The 19069-nt window shown below is 40.2% G+C and overlaps 1 protein-coding gene across 2 annotated transcripts; it reads right to left on the bottom strand.

The window, feature by feature from the left end:
* Positions 1–316: 316 nt before the first annotated feature.
* Positions 317–18855, bottom strand: smad2 (SMAD family member 2). Of its 2 annotated transcripts, none has more exons than XM_034125817.1 (11): positions 18688–18855; positions 15384–15841; positions 9200–9289; positions 8086–8279; positions 7699–7833; positions 7436–7510; positions 7185–7238; positions 6729–6941; positions 5904–6041; positions 4977–5121; positions 317–4063 (listed from the first exon to the last, which is right to left on the bottom strand). In XM_034125817.1, the coding sequence occupies exons 2-11, from the start codon at positions 15638–15640 to the stop codon at positions 3940–3942; spliced, it is 1425 nt and encodes a 474-aa protein (XP_033981708.1). In that variant the 5' UTR covers positions 15641–15841; positions 18688–18855; the 3' UTR covers positions 317–3939. The 2 variants fall into 2 exon arrangements, with proteins under 2 accessions (XP_033981708.1, XP_033981709.1); XM_034125818.1 differs by having other exon boundaries at positions 7448–7510; positions 18688–18854.
* Positions 18856–19069: the final 214 nt, after the last annotated feature.

Here is a 19069-nt window from a genome sequence, read left to right as displayed (position 1 = left end):
ATCCAACAGCATATAAAAGAGTAAAAGTGTGCTCTAACAGAAACACGGTTATTATTGATAAATGTAGTAGCAATATATGACGGTAAAATAAATGCAGGTGACATTTTCCAGCATCATGAATACTTTATAAAGTTTGGTACTATTCTCAGTGAAGGACTTTGACAACAGTAAGTTAAATATATCAATACATGTTCCACTACTGCTAATAATGAGTGTCTGTGTCTTCTGCAGTTATAGATATGCTTTGTAAATGACATTACATTGCCCTCACTCACCATCACAAAACACCAATTCAGAAATGCAACACAAGACACCATTTTCAGTTGAATTAAAACAGCTTTATTAGTGTACACTGTAAGAAGTTGTCTGTATATGTAGAATAGTTGGAAAGCTATGAAGATAGTCATCAGTGTTTGAAGAAGACAGAAATCCTAAGGGCTTGTGTTCTAATGGAAAAATGCTCCGTTGATAGCAAGAAAAAGAAAAAGCATGTATGGTCAAATAAAAGTACAACTTTACAATAACATCACCAGTGACATGTAGAAACTTCACTTTCTCCAAAAAGCCACATTGTCATTATGAAATTCATAAGAAAGAGGCTTGTTTGGGGATACACAATTGTCATCACAATAAGAAAAGAAAAATACAATATGTTACCTGTAAATAGGAATGTGAACCTTTGATGTAGTCTAAATGAAACCTTATCTCCAAAACAGAACTCTCAGAAAGAGAGAAAATCTTGTTTGTTTTAGGGTGAAATGTTGGGTGGCACTCATTTGAAGAAAACAAAAAAAAGTTGATACAAAGGCTTTTACTGGACCCTGGCAATATGCATAAAACGGCGTGTCTAGCCATCAGAAAATACAAATTACAGAGGAATGTGTTTGAATACACACTCCGAACATTAAGGTCACTGCATAGAACAAACATGTGGGTTAGCAATGATAAGACAACCTTAAAGATAACACTGTTTTGTCTTTGTATGTGTACAGACCTCTGCTAATTCCAGTTATCTCGAATAAGTGAAAAAAATGAAAAACAGACCAGCAAAAGACAGGAAAGGACAGACAGAACATTACATCATTTAATTTGGCTGCTCTCATTCTGGCTACAAGTGACTATAACAAATAAGCTTGATGAATGAAGAAAACGGTTTTCCTAAAGAAGCATTTGCAGAAAGGTGTTCAATCTATCCGTTTGGTCCAAGTGCTTATGTTCTGTAGGAGTGGATGTCATCTCAAATCCATATCTAGCATCATAAAGTTTCTGCAGGATGCTGACAAATGGAACGATTAAACACCAGGATTCTTATTCCAGTCATTGAATGATCAAATACACTACAGCATTTTTTTATAATCTACATTTCTCCCACATGTTGCAGTAGTGAGAAATGAAATTTAAAAAAAAATGGGAATCTGTGCACATTGGCAATACTTTGCAGTGAACTTAGACCACTGTTGTTGTGTAATCTGGACTGTGACAGTATGCACCAAGATTTTGGGGGCAAAGCACACTCACAATCCCTTTTTTCATGCTAAATATCTGCTAATGTATCCGGATACAGTTGAAAAATTAACTTTGCGCAAAATCAGCCGTAAATGGGATTTTGAACATGAGAATGAACATGTGGAAATTGGCAGCAGCTTTCACACTGTGTACTGAAATGTCCTGTGTTGCTAAAGTAGATCAATTCAACACATTTACCTTCCAAAGTCAGAGCTTTTATACTGGGAAATAATACTGCATAGTAGCTGCTGGAATAAATCCTAATTAAAACCATACAAAAAAAAAAGGCTGAATTTTTGTTTGTATGGCTTTGAACAAAGGTATCGACTTGTAACTCACCATTTTGACCAACCCCAAAAGGGAATTGGCCAGTTTAAATATTAAGATCAAGCTGGTAAAGTTCAAAATTGGAGCTATGTGTTTTTCATTACCGATGAGGTTTAGTGGATAAGCAGTGTAATGGAAAAATTGTAAATACATAAATTTAGTCTTTGGGACAGCACTGTCGTAATTTGGGAAAGACATAAAGTAAAGGCAAGAAATCAACCTTTTTTAACCAGTTCTAACAGGCGATTACTACAAAATCGACCAATTACTTTCGCCATTTTAGCAGCCGAATGGTTTTGAGGGAAAAAAATTGATTGTACTGATGATGACTGGGCCTCTCAGTCACAACATTGTGGTAAATACAGTGAACGTGTTACATCCTATGCTACATACTTCGTCAGCAAGCTGTGATCATTTCAAACTGAGGGCATATTCTAAAAAAATATTGAATTCTAATAAAAGGGAAGAAAGCTTTGAAGATTTTAAATATATTCATATATAAAAAATACATGAAATACAAAAAAGTAGTTAAAGAATGTGTCAAGAAAATAATAGCTGTGCAGTACAACTAACTTGTCAAATACTTAAAGCTTATACGATTTGGACTCTAAAATACCCATGGAGCTGGCTTTTTAAAATCGGGGCGAGACATTTTAATAGAATCAAATTAATTCTCTTTAATAATCAAATAACAATATACGGGGAGAAACTCTTAAAAGGGAACATTCTTAAAATATGGTAGATATCTTTAGTAATTGTCAATTGGGCTTTTTTTACACATTCCCATCTGTGCAAAGCATATCTTGCTGTATTTGACAGCAAAAGGCAACTTTCAAATGTGCATAATTTGGGGCAGTGCAAGTACAGTAAAGGGGCGTCCATTTTTTAAATCCCACACTGCAGGGCTTATATTCGTATCGTCTAAAATAATGGAATCAATCCAAGGAAGACTCGGGCGATGTCTACATCAGTGAAACCTAAGTGAAGGGATTTATTTTCATTTTTAGACAGCAGGGGGCGACATTGTCCTAGTTTCCAAATCCAACATACATCTCTCTCATAAACAAGATGAAATCATTGTAATGGTGGAAACAAAGAACATTTTGGGCCTCAACTACCAGAAGGGGGCAAACTCCGTAGATATTACCGGCTGAAATTAAGTTCAAAGATTGTATGAAGTTCAAGAGAAGGGACACGCCCTAAGAACCTATTATTTTACACATTCCTGTCATCAATGCCGACTCGCAACCGTTTCAACTCTGATCCAAACATCTCCTCCACGGCACACTTTAATAGGACCATTCACACACAGACGTAAGCAAACGATCTGTCGTTGTGTCAAAAGAGAGCAAATAAAAGTGGTGTCCGTATGTGTTGCAGTGCATAATGTGTGTGCATTGAACATGTGAAGAGAGTATGTCGTACTAATAAAGACTTCATCGTGCTCCCTCACCACTTTCAGAGCTGAAGGTCTGTGATCACGACAACATGGGATTGATAAGGAGAAAAGCAGGAAGTTCTAGAGTACAAACTGGAATAGAAGTTTGGTCACCGAGAATTAAACCCTGGAATAAGCGCTTGATCGCCGAGAATAAAACGTAAGGTGTTGGAGCGGACTTTGGTTGAATGTGAGCTTTGAGTGGCAGTACTACTGTTGTGTAAACAGAGGTCTTAATGCTGAATCCAAGTTGTGCTGTCGTCGCTAGGTAGTGAAGCTGTAAGGTGGTCTAGTGGTGGTACAGACTGCCCCTGAAGCTAGAAGATCACATGTTGAAAATCCAAAACAGCTGCTGCGGGACAGTAAAGCTCTTTCTGGATCAGAGCCTCAGTCAAATCCCAAAAATATGAACGGTCCAATATGACATCACTCTTGTCTATTTGATATTGCAGGGAGACTTCAATTATTAGGTCCATAATTACTGGAATGTAATCCTTACATGAATCCATCAGAGCCAAAGGTGACCGGGCCCATTGTGACATCATTGTTCCACTATTGGCGATGTCATCATCCCAACATCCAGGTCCGTTGTGTAATCCTTTTGTTTTTCTAAATGTTGGTGCGTCAGTTCAAATGTTGTGAAATGTCAGATGGGTTTGGCCCCCCGTTTAGGACATACTGGAGCAGCGCACTGACGGGGAGCCCATCTGGGTCAGGACCTTATCTAACCACTGGAGGGGGCCGTTGAGATGCAGCTCGATCCAACAGGGAGTGCTGGTGACCGTCTGGCGTCTGCAGGGGAAAATACATAATAAGGGTGAAGTGAAATCACACATTGTTACAGCATGTGATGAATTATGGGCCTTTCATGATTAGAATGTTAATAACAGCACAAGCAGCATTTGTACAACAAACTGAGGAATGCAAAAGAGATTTTACACATGCAGAGTAGATGGGACCAAAATACGGAGTGCGGACTGGAACTAGAGAGGAGCCAGTTCGGGCCACTGTCGAGGTGCCCTTGAGCAAGGCACCGAACCCCAAACTGCTCACTGACGCCGGCTAGACGGGCTGCCTCTCCGCTCTGGATCCTCTCAACTGCATGTGCATGTGTGAATATAACCAGGGGTGCACATAACTGGTATGCAGGTACGCATGCGCTGCAACAATCTGAAATGCGTACCGTCACTTGTGTCACAAAGCGCATTTGCGTACCGACGTAAATGTGAAGCTTTTCCAGAAGGCGGTTAGTTCACCGGACGACAGAGTCGCTCTCCGTGTGCACAGACAGGGCTGCTGTTAACGTCGGTCTGTACAGCAGTCCTGCGCTAAAACAGCTGATCACAACGTTCACACGCGCCGCGGTCACGAAGCTCTGTACTCCACTACCCCCCCCCCCCCCCGTTGACAATCGCGAAGCGTTGTACTCCACTGACGCCGCTCCAGAAGTTGGAGTACCAAACACTGACTCCAGACTGACTCATCTGAGTACCTCACTGAGAAAGTTGTGTGCACCCCTGAATATAACTGTATTTGTACAACAAAAAGTGCATGTGTGCACGATTATAACTGTGTGTATTTGTATGTACCTGACCTGTATAATAATGCATGTGCATGTATATAAACAGAGTGGAAAACTGAATTTCCCCCTCGGGGGATCAATAAAGGTCCATCTTCTTCTTCTTCTAGATCGTAGCTCATGTACCTGTACTCTGCTCCCCAGCCCTTGACGAAGCTCATCCTGATGGTGCACATCCTGGTGAGTTGGTAGACCGCCTCGAAGCCCTGATTGACCGACTGAGCCAGCAGTGCAGCAAACTCCTGGTTGTTAAAGATCTTCAGATTACAGCCTGATAACAGAGAAGGACAAAACAAAAGGAATAAAGCATCTATTTTAGAGGAGGCATGCAGATAGATAACACCTTCCTCCATCTTGATAAGAGAATAAGGGACAGAAAAACAACAAAATGGGACAATTATAGATTCATTACCTGATAAAATGTAGTAGGATGTAGTTCAAATGGCAGGAAAAATGATATGTGTTAAATGCTAAATATGTGTTTAATTAACATGTATAATAAAGTACTGTGTAGCTGCAGAGATATCCCAGCCTAGAAATTGTGTACGACAGACTTAACACATTTGTTTTGGTACAGATCTCTTTAAAATTCACAACATGATCATATTCATGTATTTTTCAATGATAATGACACAACATGATTAATTGTTAAGGACGCTCTGATCAAGGGACAATGTGCAGTCATATCCATTGCAGAAATAAGTCCGCTCAATTTAAAGTCAGTGGTCCAAAAACACATCCTCCATCAGAAAAACTCTGTGGAATACTTTTTGAATATTAATTTAGATATGTGTGGAGAGCACAAGACTTTGGATAAATGATGGCTGAACTGTCCTGTGTAAAGAAAAGAAAAGAAAAACAAGAAAACTGTGCAAGAGAAGGAAGGAGGTGAGAAGGAGTCTGAGAGCTGGACGACAGAGAAATCAGCAGAAGAAGACAGACAGGAAGTAAACACTGAGGGAACAGGGTATGGGCCATGCAGTGTTTAAAGACTGGTTAATGGAGAAGGAAATGTAAACAGCCTTGGACATTAACGCTCAGCATGTTATAGACCTGGTGGGATCTTGCAGACGGTGGCCGGGTGCCAGCCGTATCGCTGGTTGCAGTTTGGACTTTGGACGAAGATGGCGCTGTCGCTGAGGCACTCTGCGAACACTTCCCCCCCGATGTAATACAACCTCACACCTCGACCTGCAGAGGGATGGAGAGGGAGATGAGCAAAGATAAAAAGGGACAGAAAGAAAGGGATGTTAAGAAAAATATGACTGGATAGTATAGTTTCTTATTAACCAGCTTTTTAACTCACTGTTAAACCTTTTGAAAATGTCACATGTCCATGTAAATATCATTTATTTATGCAGAATGTTTTAAATTACCAATTTATTTTATATATATTTCTGTATACAATAAATAATGTATTTACTGTTTTTTTTATTATAATAATAATAACTGTTAAATTCATAATTTATTTTTTATTTAAATGTTTTGTTTATTAATATTATTATTTTAAATAAAATAAATATAACAGCAAATATGTTTATTAATTGAATGTATTGTTTTATTATTGTACTTTCTTTCTTATTTATTTGTATATTGCTGGAAAAAAGCCAAAATATATATTTGTCATATAACGCAAAAGATAAATTATAAAGAATAAGTACCTCAGATGATATCATGTTTATTTAGCAGTATAGCCACAACAAATAAATAATCATTTTAAAATAAATATTTGTACTACAGTATTTCCCAAAAGCCTTGGCATTTTATTATTCTAATAATCTATGAAGAATTTCCTGGGCTGTAATGCTAGAAGGAACTGATCTGTGTATATAATTACTGATACAGTGCGTTGGGGTGTAGAAGTGCGTTTGTTTGTACCTATATGTCTTCTTGTCATTTCAACAGTTGCGTTCCGGTTGACGTTGCTAAGCAGCCCGAGGCAGAAGCGTTCAGAGTTGGAGGGGTCGGTGAAGCCGTCGACTGTCAGAGACGGCTGCGAGGCGTGGAACGTCTCCCCCACCCGCTGGTTCAGCTCGTAGTACGCTATCGAGCACCAGAACGCTGGCTCGCTGTAGGTAACCGGCTGAAGGTCTGAAAAACAGAATCAAGAAGGGGACATTTGTACATGTCAAAAACTAAGACTGTTTTAGTTCGTACATTTCATAGCTTTTTCAGGCCTCCATTTCTGGATTTTAAAATCATGTTTCAATATGACAAATGGCAATGATTTCCCTCCCTATTAGAACTAGCTAGGCTCTACAATCTCTCACAAATAAAGGACTTTCCAGAGCTATCCATCCACTCCATTAGAAAACTGATATAGAGCAGTCTTACCCATGGCATTGCTGACAGGTGACAGGACGCCGGGTGACATTTCTGCTGGTGAACCTGGGAGAAAATAAAGAGAGAAGAAAGTTATTTACCATTCATCTGTATTACACTTGATGTGCAAATAGTGCTGCTACCGCTTGTCGTATTTATGTTCACTGCTGCAATGACGTACGTTTGTCAGCACAAAGAAATCAAAGTTTTGTTTGTTGATTTTAAATCAAGCCGCATGTCCACTAACACACAACTCGGTCTACCTGATTCCATACTTTGATTCATCAGTTGGTCGCTGTTCTCTCCATCTTCACTGATGTAGCCAGGTGGAGGAGTCTCTGCAAAAAAGAAAACGTAACAAACAAGCAATAAGAATACAGCAAAAACAACACACTGACGCAAACAGACTGAGGGCTCGGGCTGGCAATCTTACCTTTAATCACATATTGGATTCTAATTTAGTTGGTTTGTATGGCAGCTAGTATAAGAAGTGAATCAAAAAAGGAAAAAAATCCTGCATACAGACCTGGTATATAGTTATTAGGAGGGTCTATGCCGGCAGGGAAGTTGGTGTTTTCGGGGATGGAGTTTGTGAAGTCGTCTAGAGGAGGAAGCTCCGTCAGGATCTCCGTGTGGCGCGGCACCAACACGGGGGGCAGCACTGGAGAGATAAGGATGTGTCACTTACCGAGCAAATTGGATTTTGCTACACAAACCTACATTTTATATTTAAATTGACTTTTTTTTCCCTAGAGAAGTGTGCTCACGAGACAACATTCTGCTTCTTCAGCCATGTCGTTTTTAACCAATTTTACTAAGGAAAGTTTGGGATAAGGAAACTATTTTAGGTGCCTGACAAGTTTTCTTCAATATTTCAAGCTAGCAGAGACACATCATTCTCAAGGAGCATTACCAGGCGTCTCCACTCTCTGGTAGTGGTAGGGGTTGACACACACTTCGTCCTTTTTGAGGTTGAAGGCGAACTGGCAGGAGTCGATGGCCCTCAGCTCGTGGTGGCTGTGCAGGTCGGGCCATCTCCACAGGCGGCAGTAGATGACGTGAGGCAGGCCCTTGCGGTGGGACACCTGGAGACGCCCGTCCAGTGACCTGAGAAGATTGGGAGAGAGGACAGCTATAAGCTCAGAAGTGTGCCCAGTCCATGGCAGGAGACTATAAACCAGGAGGGATGCTTAAAGTTGTTTATGCTATCTTTAGTTGCTGGTTTTAGTGACAAGAAAGGCAACCGTCTGACACCAAGTGGGTTCATGACGTTGGTTATGTTTAGACCCGTCATGATTACTATTCCTTTTGGTACAGTAAGGGGCCGAACAGCACTGAATTCATTACTAAGAACATTCCTTTATTGCATGTAAGACACATTGTAAAATATTCTAAATAAAATAGAAACACAAAAGAAATGTCCTTTTGGTTTTGTTTACATGGACACGCACTTCAACGGAAAACCTTTTGTTTGTTTTAAGTAAACAATTATGCATACAAGTACATTTTCATATCTTTCATGATAAGCAAATTAAGGTATTATCGTAACAGGCCGTGACACTTTCAGATTGTTATCTAAAACTAATACCCTGCATAATAAACACTATCTTTCGTGCCCGTTTGTAAATCTAGCCTAAAACTCAACCTTATGGAAATCACAATTAAACTCGTTGTGATGTTATAAGTCACCAATACCGCCAGTTCATCTGCTTAGTCAGTGAACGCCACTTGTGTTTGATGTCATCGATTTTGGCTATTGCCACATACAATACGGCTCAATAATTGCATGTCTGCAAGATCTATGAAGCATCATTACACTATAAGCAATAATAAGGTTGTATTATGAGTTGCAATTAAAAAAGGATTAGTCTCAAAGTCTTTCCATGATTAAAATGATTAAAAATGGCAATACAGGTGAGTGTGTTGATATTGCACATTACAGAAAGACAGGTGATTAATGAATGAATGAAGGACAAGATGTCAAGTGACTCATTGTGTTTGGGGGGTGTGTGTGTTTGTATATTCACCTGCCGTGGTCAGGGTATCCGTACATGCCTGAAGAGTCCCACTGCTCTATCGTGTGGCCTGAGCCCAGACCCCATAGATCTGAGCAGTTACTACACACACACGCACACACACACAACATGCACACACACACACACACACACGCAGGACAGGTGAAAAAGGATAAAATATATATGAAAAAAGATGGTAAACATGAATCATTCCAAATTATTAGGATGAAATCACAAACATGTACAGTTGGTCTCTTATTGGCACAAAGAAGGAAATACAAAATCCACCTTTGCATTTTTTTAATAAGAGACGCTAACTGGATGACAGGTGATCATGTGACAAATGAAAAGACAGACAGAGATGTGGTGTAATCAGGTGATGCAAGTAGTGGTAGAAACGGATTGAATTGTGGTTGAATGTTTTTAGATGGTGGGTTTAAAGCTCGACCACTCTCACTGTCTTTCTCTACATAAAAAAGCAGTAGTAGTGATGTAACTATGGCGCAGAAGAAATCAAAGGGGTCCAATCGTGGCGTTTCAGATATAGGGGGAGTGTGGAGAGAAACTCCCTGTGGAGGGAACTTTGTGATGTTAGCCTTTGCAGACCATTTAAGCGCACAAAGACCTATTATAAACACACAACAGGAAACAGAAAACCCCAAAAGCATAATAGGGCCCCTTTAATCGTTTTTAGGTCTTTAAATAAGCTCCTTCAATACCTAAATATCTAAACTAAACATACACATTTCAGCTAATTATTACTTAGACATGACAAGTGTGATACACAACGATGACATGTGAATGAGCAAATAAAGAAGTTGAATGAACTATACAAGATGTCGAGACGTGATAACAGAAAGAACTGATACAAATGCGTCTACACCAGTGTGTGTTCAACACATCCATTCCAACTGTAGTTAATTGTCTTCATAGTTTTCTCAGTATGTTGAAAGAAGAGGAAAGGTTGCCGTCTCATCCGAGACAGATAATTGCCAGACCTGTCTGTACAAGACCTTTTAACTTGACACTTATCAGCGTACTCAAAGAGTTCTCCAACTTTAATCTCCAGACACAGCTATACATCCTTCCTCACCTAAGGGACGCCAGTCCAATCCTTACACTGGCTGCCTATCAAAAGCTTTTTGAGTAAGACTGTTGATCCTCATCTGCTCACCTACTATGGATCAAAGCTCAAACGCTAGAATGCAAGTCAAAGGGGTTCAGTTATCAGTTGATTATTTGTTAAACATCAAGGGAACATTTTCGTACCTAGAGCCTGTTTTAAAAACACGACATGTTTATCTCTTTCTGAGGCCATCGACATTTTTCCCGTCACGACTCAAAAAGCTGCCCATGCATGCTATCTCTACACTCGTTCGTTGAGCTGTTGCACTCTTCTTCCGTCTTGTTTATTTTTGCCTCCACTCAAAAAGAAATCTACAAAGCCCTACACCTGCTATCTCCTGGCCATCCTCCGTCACACACCGAAAGAAAGAAAAAGGACAACTTCAAGAGACAATTTATCTTAGACTTTCATCAACCTTACTTCTGTGTTCAAAGGGAAGTGAGCTGTGCATCAAAGGCCTGGAGTGCCATCTCCCGAAAACTGCTGAGCGCTGTAAAGTAATACATCCGGACCTAGGACTCAGAGGGGTTGCCCCTAACATGAAGCTACTTCAACCAAGCCAACGTCAACCTGTGAAGAATTACGGTAACAAAAAACTCTCAACTGTTTCTGGACTTCTATACTTCACTTAAACTCCCTAATTCCTATTTTTACCATCTGATGAACACGTACAATCTCTGTTTCATCACGGCCTATGGAATTAATATCACCTAACCAAACGGTGAGAGGAAACACTTGATCATGTGTTTCATTTATTTCTATACCAATGATTCACCAATTGGATTGGCACAAACATAACAAGTAGTGCAAAACAAGTTGGTGACTCATTGGGTTTAAAACTAACATAATGGGCCAAACCCTTAAAAAAAAGGGTTTCTTTCAAGAAGACAGTAGCAGTTCTTCAGTAAATGTGTAAGAAGAAGCAGCATCGCCTTATCAGAACCACTTCAGAGAGACTATCTAACCTACATTCCTCAGAGGCCTGGCATCCGGCACTTTAGCTTCACATGCTTCTACTTCTGCACTCTTTTTCCATTTTACCCATACAGCTGCAATTGACACCAGATTGTAGGTATACTGCATAGCGTACAGTATATAACCACCTATATGGGGATGTACAGTATGCTGCAGTGTCATCTGGGATCAATAGTTATAATTTATTCATTTGGTGTTATTCTAGAATTTCCTTGCTTTATACTTAAATGACAGAGCTTCACAACACTGCCGGTACGCGCTATTCCTAATTCTATTACTTTGTTACTAAGACATATAAAGTAGCTTGTTGTTGCAAAGTGTAAATCTAAGAAGCCCGGCAATGTGATTAGAGCTCAATGGCCTCAGCCAGCATCCGTACTGAGTGCACAGCTGAGAAACTATCCAGTAACAGAGGACATCACCACCCGATTTGGCGATAATCCTAGAGAATGAACCCTTGCACGTTAAAGGAAAAGTAAACACACGCAGGACATTATCACCGCCTCTGCTAACACTGCACCGGTTTGTTTGTCTGTCTTTCTTGTCACCTCTGATAAACACCTGTTTCACAAAGTGGGGGCAGAATCATGTCAATACAACGCTGGGAATCAAAATACATGAACATTGTTGTCCGACCAAATGCATACCGCATTTACAGAGATGGCTTTGTCAAAATAACTGGTAAACATTAAACGGTTGATTCCCACGTTCAAGAATCGTATTCTTCTGTGATAGACAAAGCCATTTATGCCATGTTGGAGTTGGGGCCCAATTCCAATCGGGTCCCTACACCCTTTCCCTACCCACTTATAATCTAAACCCTACACTAGGGGGTGGATTATAATTGGGCATACATCCCCATCAGCTCCAGGTGATTTTAGGGTTTAAGAAAAATACAATTTCTCGACAGAAACACATTATATTATTAATATGTCAATCAAAGGGAACTAAAAGAGGGTAGATTAGAAAGAAAATTGGAGAAGGGAAGCTCATCAAATCTTCACAGAGCAGAGAGGTTGATTGACGTTAATTACATGCTTCTCATGGGGCTCCCCTTGACTTTTCCACCTGTCATGGTAAGGTTTCACCTGGTCTGGTGACATGGCTCGTGTACCTTGTCATGCGACACAGGAGAAATCTATACTAAGAGACACATGACCTGTAACCCTTCAGGCTAAGAGTCTACAGAACGGGAGGACAACGTTTCTTTCAGAAGGAAAACATCATTATACAATATACTAAATACTTTGTTTTCTTTTAAGTTTGTTTCTTTTCCTTCTTGTACTAATGTAAAAACATGCTTTTTAAGGTCAAGGTGTCCCATTTTCAGAGAATATGTAGACGCGTACAGATAAAAGCTGTTTGTTTTCACTTTGCTCCTTCTTGAGAACCTTGGCAAAGAGACTCTCTACATTAAATGACTTCTTTACAATTGACTTTGTCTTATGTCTACAGCCTGTATCAGGTCCTAGACTTAGATGTGTTCATCATATATAGAACCGTGTTTGCCTTGATTTGTGCGTCTAGAGCAGCGGTTTTCAAAGTGTGAGGCGCGCCTCCCCTGGGGGGCGCCAGAGAGCTTCAGGGGAGGCGCAGCGTGAGAAAAAAATAAAGAGAAACAATGAAATCTAGCTCGTTAACTTCAGCTAACTTTATGCGAGCGGCAACATGGATCGATTTTTAGTGAAGTTACCTAAAGTGAGAGAGGAGACAGCGTCTGGCCAGCCCAGTTGGCAGCTTTGTTTTGAAATAAAAGTTGTGGCTCATCGGACATTTATCAGAGAAAATCCCTGATGTCCGAGTGCAAGTGAATGCAGCACAAGACGCGAGCCTTGTAACCCTGGCGCGAGCGAGGAAATGTGATTGGCGGCGATTTCATTTGAACGGGCGGCAGAAAACGAGAAGCATTCGGACCCAAGTACACGGAAGGAATAAGGTATTTGCGGTCTACAATGACAGAGAAGAGACTGTCAAGTTTGGCTGTGCTCAGCATTGAATCAAAACGCACTAAAGCTTTGGATGTTAATACGTTTGTGAGGCGTTTTGCTGAACAAGATGGTAATCGCCGCATTCAGCTGTAATAGGCATGCCAACTTGATGCTCTGCTCACGGATGACTCGAGCATTAAAAACTGTTAAGATGATGACCTTACGTGTGTACATATATTTTTTTCTTTGTGGGGGTCTGCCCTGAGAAAGTCAAATAAGATGGTGTGTAAAACTACACTGCCCAGACAAAAATAAGTAACCACTTTGATTTAACTAGGCCAGTAGGTAAGGGCATTCCACTGGATAATAATACCCCTGCATTATAGCAACAACAATAATAATAATAATAATAGCAATAATAATTGGGAGGGGGGGCGCGGCTGTTCTTATATTCTCTGAGGGGAGGCTCACCTTCCCACACTTTGAAAACCCCTGGTCTAGAGCATAGTCATGCAAAGCTGTCATCAGCCATTCAGATTAATTCGAAGTGTTTTTTTCTTCCTTACTTCAACATTTGGTTTCCTAACACTGCCTGAGAAATGCAACCATTCAGTTCTTTGTTCGCTTTAATTGCCAACCACAGGTGCACCGATGTAATTGATTCTGTTCTTTACTGGTTGAGGCACTAAGTGCTCTATTACATGGGGTGGCCAATGTCCAGCATAAATCAAACCACATTTATACTTAAATTGCATGCCATCAGTTAGACACATTCCAAATCCGCCTTTCACTAGAAGTCTACAACGCTGAAGAACATTTTTATTGAAGCCATTTTATCTAAACAAACTGAGTTTGCAGAAGGACACTAGCGCTGCTGAGAATTGGTGCATCTCCACACGTACCAATTGGAATGTATTCAGAACCATTTTAAGACCGATCATGACTGTTGGAGTCTAGGATAAACTCTCAAGTAATTTAGTCAATTTCTTATGATAGAATTCCCCTGAACTTATTATAATTAGCACCTTCCAATAAGCTGTGTCACCTATATAATCAACATAATGGGATGAAAGACAACGCTGGTACAAAGTTTGGCGGTTCAGAATGTTTGTAGCTGCAAAGAAAACACGGCGTAGGAGCCACCGGATCTTCAGCGAAAGGCACACGTTTCAGGCATATAGATAATGAGTCCTGGTTCATAAAGTTAACGTAGTTTGGCTGGCAACCCGTGTTGCAACATCTGTTTCCTCCAATCAGGTTTCACTTCTGCTGCCTTGCTAACCTATGGCTCGACAGAATGAGGAAGTGGACCTGCTGTTGCATCACAAACACTTTTCTTCCTGCAAGCCTGTGGTCGCATGTCACCCTCCTTCTGACTTTCATGTGTGTTGGCACACACCTCGCTGTGCTGATGGTATTGTGGTTCACCAGTGCCTGAGCATGACTTCCTAGATTCCAGATTCGTGAGAAAGTTCAACCGTCTGTTTTGAATTTTACATTTGTTTGTGTGTGTACTATGTCCAGGAACATGATGTGTATGATTGGGTTGGACAGTGTGTTAAACATAAATAACTTGACACATGGTTGTTACCATTTCCTATGACAATAGAGTGGTGCAGTTAAGAGTCCTAAACCCGGCAATGAGTTAGCAATTTAGCTCTTTTCCCTCGTGTTGAAGGCAGTTCTTTTAATGACTTTCTGGTTAGATGCATGAAATACGATCTGTGGTTAAAACAAGCTAACGTGTGAATGTCTGAAGCTTCTATGCGTCTTAAAAATGGTTGTTGCTAACAGGTGACTAAATTAGATTGCTAAACTTCATTGCGCCATTTAGCTAAGCAGGGACATTGACGTGGAATCATGCAAGCGTGATGTTGTTTGTTTACAGCTTTAGCCTAATACTTCTGGGGATTGCATTTACGCTACAGCACTTAAAAAAGTGTTGTGTCATTAACGTGTAAGTGCCATGGCCACAAAGCTTTTCATTCTTCTGAATCGAGTGGGGAAAATCACATTGCTTTTCTTCCGAGGGAATCCTTGCGATGCCAACTTCCGGGTCGGCGTACAAAAATACGATGGTCCAGAACCAGTCTATGACCATGTTGTGTGTGTATTATCATGTAAAAACAGAACCAGGGAAGATAGATATACCGGTTGTGTGTCTCACCTGGGTATGGTGACACACTTTGTGTTGCTGTTCTGCGTGCTGATGGCTTTCTCCAGCTCATCCAGCTGCCCAGTCTTCTTCAGCTTCTTCACCAAGCTCTTCACGGCCTTCTCACACCACTTCTCCTCCTGCCCTCCTCCGTTATGCTCCCCTACTCCTCCGATGCCTCCTCCTGCTCCTCCACTCCCCGTAGGAGTCTTCTTCCATCCCAGGAGGCGCTTCACTACCGGGGGAGTGAAGGGAAGGATGGAGGACATGGTGGCTATGTGTGTGTGTTTGAAATGTGTTTTGATGCTCCTTTTAATCTGACGTAAAGAGAAAAGGGAGAGGGGAAGTAGGTGTCCTACTGGATATTTATTTTATTTATGTACTTCTTGTAGTCAGAACTAAGGCATTGGTCTTGAGGAGTCTTGGGAAACATCACATGGAAAGTGTTCGGTGAGTACATCTAAAGAAACCTAAGAAACAGAGGGGAGGAAAGAGAAAGGACACGTCAACGTTTGTGAACACAAAGAGTAAGATGGTTTGGAAGATTAAAAGTCTTATTGCATGACATTATCTTCTGAAGTGATGACATGAATTATGCCCACACATCTAGACTCCTGAACAGCTTTCTTTGCCCAGAGTGATATCCGTCATAGCCCCCCCTACTGCTACCTCTCCCACCATGTACGACCTGTATGCTGTACTGTAAGAACTACAATCTAGTATTGTGCAATAGTCTTTGGTGCTTTTCAATCATAACAACAATATTTAGGCTGTTATATCTTTCCACCTTGCAAAACCATTTGAACTTTTACATACTTTAAAAAACAGAACCATTTTTAAAAATGGCATTTTTTGGACTGGCCAATAGTTGCCTACATATTGTATATCTTACCAGAAGTAGGATACATTTAAACATATACATGCCTCGAGTTGAGCCACTATATTTATTAGGGGGTTTATGTAGCATATTATCGCAAAATCTTTCTTTGCATTAGAGTATTGATATACAGACGCGTATAAATTGATATATAAAACAGATGTTCAAAGTAGTAATTTAAACGCAATATACGGTCTCAATACTGAGCCTTTAACAACACGTTAAACATCATTGTGACTTACGTATTGTGATGACATTGTTTCATGAGGCCTCAACGCTATTATTATTATTATAAATACATAGAAATAAATTAGAATGACTTTGATAGTCTCAACCTAAATAAAATGTTATATTTATAGGCCTGTATTGAACGTAATAAAGTAACAATTCTGATAACTTTCATGATTGTTATACATAAACAATTTTTTTTAAAGTAGCAATGGATAAAAGTGAGACAAATATCACGCATCATCAAGCAATCTATTACCATATATTCCAGACTTTTAAGGCCAGTTACCAACTCATCAAAAACTCATTTGAAAACCATCTTAGTATCTTAATAATTATTGATTTCACTCCGAATGGCAGGCAGTGGATGACCCTGTGCTACATTGTATCGCTTCTTTATTTTGTCAACCTTAAACAACTCAACTAAAGCATCTTCTTTTCTACAGAGAGGAATGTATGTATGAGGTGACAGAGCTATGTCGATATCTGTACTAATCCTATGCTAATCCTGTAGTAAACCCTTATATTGAAACCAACCAGTGTTTCCCCTCACACTAAAGCCGAGCGAACTGTGATAAACCCAGGTCAGGAGCAGGTGAACCATCTAAAGATTTAAATCCAAATTAGTAAGGCAACTGTGCTGAAAAAACTAAAAATGTTGAATTCAGTGGCCACAACAGACAGGAAATAGTTGGAAATTGGCACCGACGCAAGATCTGGTTTGCCTATGTAACCTTATCCTATTTTATAGCAATGCATGGATCCATTTGTTTTAAACTTATCAGGAAACAGATGCTCTGACAGGGCAAATACAGGAGGAAAATAAAGAGAACACTTTAATCGAACAGTCAAATTGAATTTGAAAACATGGACCTTAGGTTCTCCTAAGGAAGAAACACTGGTGCACCATTTTATTCTAATCTATTCTACTCGGTTTCTTCTTGCACTTATTTTTATTATATATATTTTGTTGTTGTTGTTGTTGTTGTTGTATTGTTTATGTCCTATATAACTATGTTGCAATGTTGGAGGAGCTTGGGAATTAAGATTTGCATTGCCATTCCTACACTGTAGCTACTGTGCATGTGGCAATAAAGCCTTCAATCCTTGAAAAAAAGGGTGTTGTGTGAGTATATTAGCAAAGCAGATTATTGTTTGATTAGACTTAAATAAAACAAACAGTGTTGCAGATATTTAAACTTAGCTCTCTGGGTGGAAATGGATAACTGTTCTTAGCATGTTACACCGAAAGTCCAAGCTCCTTCTAAGAATTTATTTCACAGGCTTAACCCTTGGACTGCTTACTATTAGTGCAAGAGTATGTATGGCTTCCAGAATGACTCATACGATTCCTGAAAATAATTAACTACAATCTTAAGTACCTGCAGTTGCTTTTTATTGTCAAAACATTCAAGCCTGCTGTCCATTAACTGCTTCAGGGAGAAGGCTTTGATGCCAGAATCAAAGAAGGCTGGAAAAACACAAGTTAAAAGCTCTACGTTTGAACCCTAATTGGGGTAATTGAAAAGTGATTGTGTAGCTAAACATAAAAGAAGGAGTGTTATTATTAATTTTGCTAAGGGCTGATACACAAAGAATAAACTCCTAAAACAACAAAAAAAGGGGTCCCAGAGACAAAACCATGTCGTGTGTGGGAGCCGTTCAAACTGAACAGAATGTCTTCATAATGTAAGGAACAAAAAGCACAAAACGTGCTCTTGTTGCCACAATGTCGCCGATTTGTCTGCTCAAAATGCTGGACCACCGTTATCAGGGCCTTGTGGGCAAAATAAGCAACGTTATTTTGTCTGCACGGTCTTGCTTTTTGTGTGAGAAACTGTGTGTTTGGGTTACTTCTTCTCCCAAACCATACACATAACACACACACGGCTTAAGAATAAGCTAACGCTACTAGCGGCGATTCAACTAAATAGCCAGCGCATGGAGACTTTGACAATCTACAAAAAAAGCGAGTTAATTTCACTCCCTTGTGACATATGCTGTGAGCTACAGTGAAAATATGCAGGTTTCTTTTGTCTCGAAATGACTGATAGCCCCCCTCATATCTCCTCCTCCCCTCGCCTCCAAAAAAGAGTGCAAAAAAAATCCGCTAGCAAGCTTGCTACTTTGTGTCACAGACAAATAAACAGCTCTGTTGCATGTTTTGTCGCTTACAAATCATATCGGTTTCTTTGTTAAACACACACTCACCCCACGAGGAGATGAAGGGGCGCCAAACGGTGTCTCAGGTACCTGTCAGAAAAGCCTGCTTGTTCATTTTAAACACATCCAGAGAGACTTTAAACTGTATTTTCCACCTCCGAGCCGCCGGGATGATGGCCCCTCATTCAAAGCTCAACCAAACATGTATCGCTTCACGCTAAACATGAACGGCAGCACGACGCCACCATATCCCGCCTCCTCCCGCTTCCTATTGGCTGTTTCCCGGGGTTCAGCCGATAACCTGTTGCCAGACGCGTGTTCTATTGGCTTGAACTCGTGTCTTTTATATGTTGTCACGTACGAAGGTATGTCGGTGATGTTTATCAGTGGGTACCTTCATTATCCTTTTATAATTGCATAACAATGTAGT

This window comes from Trematomus bernacchii, unplaced genomic scaffold, assembly GCF_902827165.1.
Source record: "Trematomus bernacchii unplaced genomic scaffold, fTreBer1.1, whole genome shotgun sequence".
In the NCBI taxonomy this organism is placed as follows: Eukaryota; Metazoa; Chordata; class Actinopteri; order Perciformes; family Nototheniidae; genus Trematomus; species Trematomus bernacchii.
The sequence above is the reverse complement of the archived record's forward strand: the minus strand, read 5'-3'. Positions and strand labels throughout refer to the sequence as shown.